Here is a 9,465-nt window from a genome sequence, read left to right on the forward strand (position 1 = left end):
TATTTGGGTTTTATCAATTAATTGCATTCAAGTAAAACGACGTCGTGCTTTCCATGGGTGTCCACCATAGTCGTCCAGCTTTCCACCGTGTCCACCGTGGAGTCCGCATCAGCAGATAACGTGCCACATGAGCACCGTTAGTTTGACCGTGACGGAGGAGTTGACAGAAAGACTAACGTGGCTCTTTTTTCATAACTTTAGGGACCAATTTGGTACTTTTACATTGTCAGGGACTAAAATGAATTTCGCTAATATTGCTAGGGACCAAAAAGGGTATTTACTCTTCTTTAAAAGTATAAATATTTTTCCCTTCAACTAATAATTGAAAAATAAATTCATTATATTACATAAAACAATAAAAGAAAAGCTATATGGTTAGCGTTACTACGTTAGCACGATTTGGTTTTGAGGAATGTTTTTCTTTCTTTCAATATGTTTATTAACGAATTGATTCTCATCTAATAATAAGTTTGACGTTTTTGGTGTTGTAAAGGATTAAATTATCTCTTAGGTACACATAAAAAATGATGTGGAAAAGGGGAAAAATATAAATTTTATACTCTTTATATGTGTAAGAGATAATATTTGAGAAAAGTTGTGTCATTTTAAGTGAGAAGGAGATAAATCATGAGAGAGAGAATAAGTGGAAAAAGTTTTAAATGTGTGTCCTACCTTTTTACGAGAGTAAAAGGATATAAGGTGTGTCATTTAAAATGACATACTTTTTTCCCATAATTTTTATATTCTACAATATTAGAAATACAAAACCTTTTAATAATTAGGCAAAAAATTCTTTTTAATTTTTGAGTAAATACATTTTTCGATCCTCAGCAAATTTTACGATATCTGCTTTAGTTCCTAGCAAATAAAAAGGCTATTCGTGGTCTCTAAGAAATTCAGAGTGGACTCATTTAGTTGAAATTATGGTCCCTCACAAATACAAAAAAGACCCTCATAAATTTAAAAAAGACCCACATTAGTCTCAAAGACTAAAATGGATCCACTCTAAAGATCACGAATAGCTTTTTTATTTGTTAGGAACTAAAGCGAACATAGTAAAATTTGATAACGACAAAATGAGTATTTACTCTTAATTTTTTAAACATGTCAAATGAGAGAACCAACAACTTAAAATTGTCCTCGTGCTTGGAAGGAAAAATGCGAGAAAACAAATAATAATGGGTGGCCTATAGATATGTGGTTTTTCTCTGTTTAAGGTTTATCTGAAGTCAGAGACACGCAATTTTTCTCTTGTTTCCTCTGACTTCAATATCTTATCACCACCCTCTTCTTATTCGCTTGTTGTCCATTCCGTTCCATGGATTCCATCATCAAATCAACCTTCCCAATTTTCACGACCAACCCATTTTTCCTCTCAACAAGATCTCTCAGACCCTTCAAGGTTTCCATCAAACCACCACCACCTCCTCCAGATTTCAATTACAGGCTAGAGATCTCCGAGGAGTCCAGAGCCGCCATAGCTGAATCTCACCCTGAGTTACTTGACTTGGCTGACAATGGGAGCTTGGTTTTGGTCCAAAAGAATAGGTTTGGCCCTGTCCCTTCTTGGAGGACTGAATTTGTGGAACCTGAATCCATTTGGTTGGTGGGAACTACACATGTTTCTAAGGAATCGGCTATGGAGGTTGAACGCGTGGTGCGGGCTCTCAGACCAGATAATGTTGTTGTAGAGCTCTGTCGAAGCAGGCAAGAAAGAACAAATTTGAACCCAATTTTAATGTATTTTATAGTATATCGCATAGGATCTTCTTACAAATTAGAAAAAACAAATGAAAGGCTACAAGCATAGTTGTCAAATTGTGAACTGAATTGAGAATTGTAACACTCACTTCTCAAATTTTTCAAGCAGCGTAAACTTCATGTTTTACTTATCAAAACATAGTCTAATCATCTTAAGACATACATGCTTTCTTTACTTGATCTCATGGTGAAGTAGTCTTCAACTTTCCAGTGACTTACTATTTGTGTTGTAGAACTTGAAATTAAGATATATATGCAAGCAAAAAGAGATGCAGTTCTTGAGGTTGATGATCTCCCCTTTGATAACAAGTGCATGATTGAAAAGGATGGTGTAGAAGAATTTGGAATATTTGGTGAAGTCATTTTATAGCCTTGAACTAATTATCAAGAAAGTCATTATGGTGATGAAAATGAGCTGGAACTATTTGGGAGACGGAAGGAATTGTAAGTAGAACAAAGTAGTATATAATCTATAATGATAGTTAATCAACTGTGTCTAAACCTGAAGAGAAAGATGTAGGAATGGTGCTGACAAAGATAATGCTGATGATGATTCAACTGTTTATGTTAATGTTGTGATTTTGTTAACTATTTCTACTATTTATATCAAGAATTTTGAAAACCATTTAGTAAGAAGTTTCATTTCGTTATTTTGCAAAATGAGCTACAACACTATATTGGCGAGGGGTGTTGGATTTGAAAGCAATATAGGGAAGTCATTGTTATATGTGGATAACTATAGTTGTTCTGGTGACAACCTTGTAATATCTTTTGTGATTAATGTGAATGTCTGAGAAAATAATTCAAACCGACAACTCATTTTTTCTTTTATGCAAAATCCTGAAGATCTTCTTACACTTTAGGAAAGATTATTTTAAATTAAATCAAAATAGGAACGATTTTATTTTCTCTTAATTAAGATTGATTTGATTGACTCTTGTTATTAATTTGTTTCCTTGTTCTTGTTCCTTATTAGTTGTATATATTGTAATGACTACCTATGAGAAAGATTAAGTCAACACATAATTTTCACATGGTATCAAGAGCGCATCCATTCGGAGCAAGTCCATCCATCGTTGTGATTGAATATTGTCAAAGCCCCATCCGCAACCTTGTTACCAGCCATCATCAAGCCTGGAAGTCTTTTCCGGGAAGCCCCAACCATAGAAGACAGACCAGATTCCAAATCACCGCCACTGGCAATAGTCGACGAAATTTTTTTCGGCGAGTTTTCTGATAGCCACCTACCTCATTGGGGCTAGAACTTGCTAATCTACCTTCTTCTGGTCGTCTTGTCAGGTGTCAATCATCAATGCATCTCCACACGCCCAGTCTTTCTCGCGCGCTAATCCATGTGTGCATACTCTTGGGCTCGTGACTATCAGGCGCTAGCATCTAGGAAGCTATTCGCCGCACGATCAGTGGCCTTCAACTTTTTTATTGCTCCTTGGTCTTTTGTATGGTTAGAACAGTAATCGGAGCAACTAGTCTTTTGGATCACCTCAACTTTTTTTTTCTACAATGGCTTCTTCCACTTGCTATCTTGCCTCCGAAACACCTTCCCTTCCCTGCGGTCCATCTCCTTTCTTCCCTGAAAATTGTTTGGTTGTGTCATGCTTGTCCATATCCCTTCACATCAACCGTCCAAATTTGATCCCAAATTTCATAAGTGTATCTTTATTGGATATTCTCCTACATATAAGTGATACAAGTCTTATTCTCCATCCTTATGTAAGGTCTTTGTCTCTCTTTGAATCCCAGTCTTTCTTTCCCCCGACTTCTCCTCAGAGGGAGCCTATAGATGAATATTAATCATGGGAACACATAGTTTAAACCACAAGTAGAACTCCTTTTTCTTATTCTTCCACCACATGATTCATCACAACTACAATTGGAATCAAAGGGAGATCAATTGAAGACAGAGGGGATAAGCAAATGGAATTAGGAGGAGATGACAATCCACCGTAATAGTCGTTGGTCTATAGATAGAAAGAGCTTCCTCAAAGAGTAAATAATTTAGAACCTCTACACTATCAAGATTCCACCTTGGATTTAAGTTATAGCAATCCAAATCCAATCCTCTGTGACACTGGTGATCTACACATGCCAATTGCTCTAAGAAAAAGTACAAGGTCCCGTACTACACATCGTATCTCTCAATTTATCTCTTATGAAAATTTGTCGCCAAGTTTTCATGCCTTCAACATCGTATTGGATAGTACAAAAATACCAAAAACTATCTAGGAAGCCTTTATGATCCTAGATTGAGGCAAGCTATCCGTGAAGAAATGGATGCCTTGCATTGGTTACTAAAGGGTTCACCCAAACATATGAGATAGATTATCAAGAGGCATTTGTTCCAGTAGCCAAACTCAACATGATTAGAGTTTTCTTGTCTCTTGGTGCTAATCTTGATTGGCCCTTACAACCACTAGACATGAAGAATGCCTTCATGAATGTCGATTTACATGAGAAAGTCTATATGAACCCTCCACCTAATTTTGAAAAAGGAGTTGGTTTGTTATGCTGAATAAAGAAATTTCTTTATGGGCTTAACAATCCCCCGGAGAATGGTTTGATAAATTCATCTAAGCATTTAAAGGGAAAGGTTTTCTATAGGCCCAAACTGATCACACACTCTTCTACAAATGCTCTGAGGATGGTAAGATTGTTATTCTTATAGTTTATGTGGATGACATAATTGTTACAGGTGATGATCACAAAGAGTTAGACTACATAAAGAGATATCTAACAGATCAATTTGAGTTAAAGAATCTTGGAGCCTTGAAGTACTTTCTTGGCATGGAAGTAGCTCGGAGCAAGACAAGGATCATGATTTCTCAAAGGAAGTATATCCTAGATCTGATTCAAGAAACAGGCATGCTTGGATGCAAACCAGATGAGAAGCCTATGGAACCCATCTTAAGGTTGAACATTGAAGGTGGACAGGAAGTAGACAAGGATCAATATCAGCGATTGGTTGGTAAACTAATTTATTTCACACTCATCCCGATATTGCATTTGTTGTTAGTATGGTCAGCCAATTCATGCACTCTCTGAAGGAATAACACCTTGATACTTTTGTCTACAGAATCCTAAGGTATCTGAAAAATACACCAGGTAAGGGATTGCTCTTCAAAAATGGGGGAAAAAGAATGATTGAAATTTATACTGATGCAGATTGGCCTGGTCAACAATTGGTAGAAGATTGCCCTCTGGCTTTTGCTCTTATGTATGGGGTAATCTTGTAACTTGGAGAATTAAGAAACAACCTGTGGTGGCTAGGAGTGGTGCAAAAGCAGAATTGCAATCTCTAGCTAATGATGTTTGTGAAGGCATTTGGTTAAGGAGACTGCTTGGTGAGCTACGTGTCTCTTACTCATTACCAATAAGATTGTATTGTGACAAGAAGGCCACAATTAGTATTGTTGAGAATCCTATCCATCATGACTCCGACCAAACACGTGGAAGTTGATCGCCACCTTATCAAGGAAAAATTAGATGATGGAAGTGTGTGTATATTGTATGTTACCACCGAGGAGCAGACCACATATATTCTCACTAAAAGCCTATATAGCTTGACCTTCGAAGGCATACTTCACAAGTTGGGAATGATCAACATACACATCCCACCTTGAGGGGGAGTGTGGAAAATCCTGAAGATTCTCTTACACTTTACGAAAGATGATTTCAAATCAAATCATAATAGGATCCATTTTTTTTTTGTCTTAATTTGTATTGATTTGTTTGATTCTTATAATTAATTTGTTTTCTTATTCCCGTTCGATATTAGCTGTATATATTGTAACCATTCCCTATGTGAAAGATTAAGGCAATACACAATTTTCACACCTTTCGTCTTTCTTTTCTTCCTATGTCTATAGCTTTTAATTTTATTTTCCAACTGAAAGCATAAGGAGCTATATAAATGTCCAAATTGTTTATTGTCAATCCACATCTTAACTTCAATTATTGCAGATTTCATTTCCAGAGCTGGGATAATGTATGCTGCTGCCGATGATGAGCTTGGCAAACAGATAAGGTCTAATATGTTTTCTTTGAGCGGGACTGGATTTTTTGGAGCTGTTGGTCGTAGCATAAACCTGGGTAAGCACAAATTTGTTTGACATCTCTTTGTAATTTATATAAAAGAAGCTTATATATTGCTTACCTAATGTCAGGTGGTCAAACTGCTTTAGCATTACGATTGCTTCTGGCTGCTTTTTCATCAAAGATCTCTTCAGATATTAACCGCCCTTTTGGTGATGAGGTAATCTCAAAGTATTCTATAGATGTAGCACTTGGAAGTATACCTCCTTTTGACAAAAGCAATATCTATTATGCAGTTCCGTGCTGCTCGAAAAGCTTCTGAGGAAGTTGGTGCACAAATAGTTTTGGGAGATCGACCAATTGAAATAACAGTATGTACATGTCACATCCTGTAACTCAAAACAATTATAGTTCTGTTGGCGCACAAATTTGTTTGATATTTTTTTAAGTTGAACTTAAACCATGTGAGAAACTAAATAATTATGTTGCAGAAGAAACAGTAATCCCTTCGTCTATTGTAGTAAATAACAAATTCTTTGTCTGTATTCTGTCTTGCAGCTTCAGAGAGCATGGAAGGCTTTGAAATGGACTGACAAACTAAGTTTAGTGATCTCAGTCGTTCGTGGGATAACATCGTCATCTGACATTTCTACTAATAAACTTGAGGTAGCTTCTGTAACCAAGATATTACAATTTTAATTTATACTATTTTTTCCTTGCTAAGTGTCTTGCTTTTATATGCTTGATTATTAAGGAGTGGAAAAAGGAGAACTTTGAAATTGTCCATTCTATATGATTAACTATGTTTTTGAAATAATATTCATTTTATATATGATGTACATAACAAAGTTTTTTTTTTTTTTTTTTTTGGGGGGTGAAACTTAACAAAGTTACTTTGTAAATTGTTTATTTGTTCTACATTAATCAACCATGTTTGCTTTCTATTTTGGTTTTGTAGTTTTTGAGTGATTTACGTTGATGTGGTGCATTGTTTTGGTATTCTTCATTTCTTATATTAAATGTAAGCTGAGCCATCTCTCAATCCAATTAGATTGGTAACTGGTAAGCTTGATATGATATTATTTTGTGTAAGATGCTCTGATGCAGTGAAGAATACATACGTACACGTGTACTCAAGTTATATTTGACTACCTGTGCTTTGAAGCAAGTGTTCATAATAGGTATTCATTGCAAAGGAACCATACATTGTGAGGGGATGCAGGATCTCAACATTCTTTATGCTGCCATACAATTTTTTGCTGTACAGAGATAGAAAGAGGAAGTGACATGAAAAAAGAGAGAGATGCAAAATTAACTATGATGCTCATATAAATATATCCCAAAGTTTGCCATGACAGTTATTTGAAAAACTAAAGAGTCAAATCTTGTTAGTTGCAGGAAGCAAGTACGGATGATGGCACATTTCAGCTTTATGAACAACTGAGTCTTTCATATCCATCACTATTACCACCTCTCATACATGAACGAGATACTGTAAGTTTTTCCTTTTTGATCTTTATTTATTTATTTATTTATTTTTGGTTCCTTGAAAACATAAATGCTCTACAATCTCAGTTTCAAAATACCCATTTCCTTTTCATTCCTTTCTAAAGAAGTTTTGGTAAACCAACTAAAAATTGTAGGGGAAAAAAGGTTACAAGAGAGAGAGAGAGTGAAGAGGCAAGAAGCTCATGCATAAACAGATATGTTCCATTCAAATTGTCAGGGAATCAATTTGCATGCATGATGATTGTCCCTCATTCAAATTGTATTACAGTATATCCTTTTGTATGTGATCAGTCCAACAAGTGAACAATGGTGGTTTTTGGTTTGCAGTATCTTGCATGGTCACTGAAGCGAAGCAAAGCTGTGAATAACTGTAAAAGGGTGGTGGGTGTCATTGGAAAAGGCCACATGAATGGCGTAATATATGCACTGGTATCTGATACAGGGAATTTGAGATTTCGAGACCTTGTAGGGAAAAATTCATATGATGGGGTTTCCAATGGCTGGATTGATGGCCTAGTCAAGAGTTTAGTGAGGGACACAGTCATCGGCATTCTCTTATGGGCCTTGTATGAATTGATAAATGGCGGAACATAAAACAATCTCATTTAGTTTTTCAGTTTTGTTCAGAACTCCCAAGAATCAATAGCAAAAGATACAAAATAAGAGTTGTTAGTTGCATATTATAAGTACTCACATAAAGCGAGTTGCACATAAATGCATAGTGTTCAATTGATGTTTTGTGAGTCGTGTGGGAAGGGAATATTGGATTTTTCTGCTTCATAAAATTCATGTGAATTCTTTATGCTACGTTTAAATAATAATAATGATAATAATAAACTCCATTAACTTGAGGATATTTTTTGTCCTGACTCCTGAGCAAGCTTTGAAGAATAGTTGGACGGAAAGAGTGATTGTCATTTTCTGGACAAATATTTGCAAGATGATAATTGATAATCTATTAGCTTAAAAGCCAAACTGGATGAATTTGAAGTTCCCTTCATTTAGAAGGTTTGAAATTATTTACAGAATGTATACTCTAAAAACCTTCGGAGACCACATCCTACAATGTTCTAGGGTATATTAAATTTAGAATCAATTAATGATTTGCAATTTAGACGGAAATCTACAATTTATGAACAGAACCACATTAATGGTCGAAATAATTTTTCGAATTGCTTTTCAAAACAATTTATTAAAATATTTTTTCTTTTTGTTTGAAGGGATTTAAATCCTTTCTACCGATATCAATATACATTGACGTAAGAATATATTTTTTTATAAAAAAACAATAATGTTGATTCCTTCAAATTATCATTATTATTTTTTAGAAAAATTAAAAAGAACTCTATTTTCAAAATAAGGTCTCGCCAATTATTTTTATAAAATTAATAGTATGGCTATATATATGAATTTTTTTCAATTTTTTTCTTTATTATGTTGTAATGCCAAAAAAATGAGCAAGTCTATTATGCTATTTTGTGTTAACTAAATATTTTAAACTGAACAAAATATTTTATGTTAGGTTAACTCGGATTGACAAACCAATTTTTTATTTTCAATCTTAACTTTTTAAACCCAATTCATAGCATTTAACATCTTCCGCTAGGGCACATTTGCGTTATTTAATGTCATTCGTAACCGTTATGAAGAAAAAAATTCGGTATTGTAATAACTCTTCCTATTGCTTATTTTATTTTAAAGTTATTATAAGTTAATTTATTCTTTTTTTCATGTTAAATTTCAATTGGTAATATTTTTTATTTATATACTTGATCTGACCAGATACGGTAGGGATGACCCAACGCGTATTAAGCCCAAATCACACAAGGTTGAGACTCCTTGAAAGGTTACTGGCCTGGGCTTGGTACTGTTGTTGTGGGATGAGCCTGAGCTCTTTGTCCTTCGTCCTTCACGTTGCACCAGATGGGGGTACCTGCGAAGACACTCTGATGCTTAAGTCAGTATCAGAGGCAGATGTTTATGTTGTGAAAGTAAAGGATGATCGTACCTTGGTGGCACAACATATGTTTATATAGTAGTTGAGATGTGTGTTTGGAGGAGACCTTTCTTCACGGTGAAGGCAAAGGTTCCTTGGTACCAACGTAGTGTGGCTGTTAGTGTTTAAATGTTGAGGAGCTTGCTGCC

General features: G+C 35.1%; 1 protein-coding gene across 5 annotated transcripts; it reads left to right on the forward strand.

Annotated features, from left to right (window-relative positions):
- The first annotated feature begins 1,238 nt into the window (after positions 1-1,238).
- Positions 1,239-8,117, forward strand: LOC133314273 (uncharacterized). 5 transcript variants are annotated; one of them, XM_061515719.1, is made up of 7 exons: positions 1,239-1,740; positions 5,753-5,868; positions 5,943-6,031; positions 6,108-6,182; positions 6,370-6,477; positions 7,204-7,305; positions 7,648-8,117. In XM_061515719.1, exons 1-7 carry the CDS (start codon positions 1,319-1,321, stop codon positions 7,912-7,914), a joined length of 1,179 nt encoding a protein of 392 aa, XP_061371703.1. In that variant the 5' UTR covers positions 1,239-1,318; the 3' UTR covers positions 7,915-8,117. The 5 variants fall into 5 exon arrangements, with proteins under 5 accessions (XP_061371703.1, XP_061371704.1, XP_061371705.1 ...); XM_061515720.1 differs by having other exon boundaries at positions 1,239-1,707; XM_061515721.1 differs by having other exon boundaries at positions 1,239-1,707; positions 7,210-7,305.
- Positions 8,118-9,465: the final 1,348 nt, after the last annotated feature.

This window comes from Gastrolobium bilobum, unplaced genomic scaffold (assembly GCF_033153095.1).
Source record: "Gastrolobium bilobum isolate Gb01-03AN ecotype WA unplaced genomic scaffold, APGP_CSIRO_Gbil_v1 utg30291, whole genome shotgun sequence".
Classification (NCBI taxonomy): domain Eukaryota; kingdom Viridiplantae; phylum Streptophyta; class Magnoliopsida; order Fabales; family Fabaceae; genus Gastrolobium; species Gastrolobium bilobum.

Coding starts and splice junctions, on each gene's coding strand:
- LOC133314273 (XM_061515719.1), top strand. CDS start 1,319: ATGGATTCCATCATCAAATCAACCTTCCCAATTTTCACGACCAACCCA. Junction 6,032..6,107: donor ACCGCCCTTTTGGTGATGAG/GTAATCTCAAAG, acceptor TCTATTATGCAG/TTCCGTGCTGCTCGAAAAGC. Junction 6,183..6,369: donor ATCGACCAATTGAAATAACA/GTATGTACATGT, acceptor TCTGTCTTGCAG/CTTCAGAGAGCATGGAAGGC.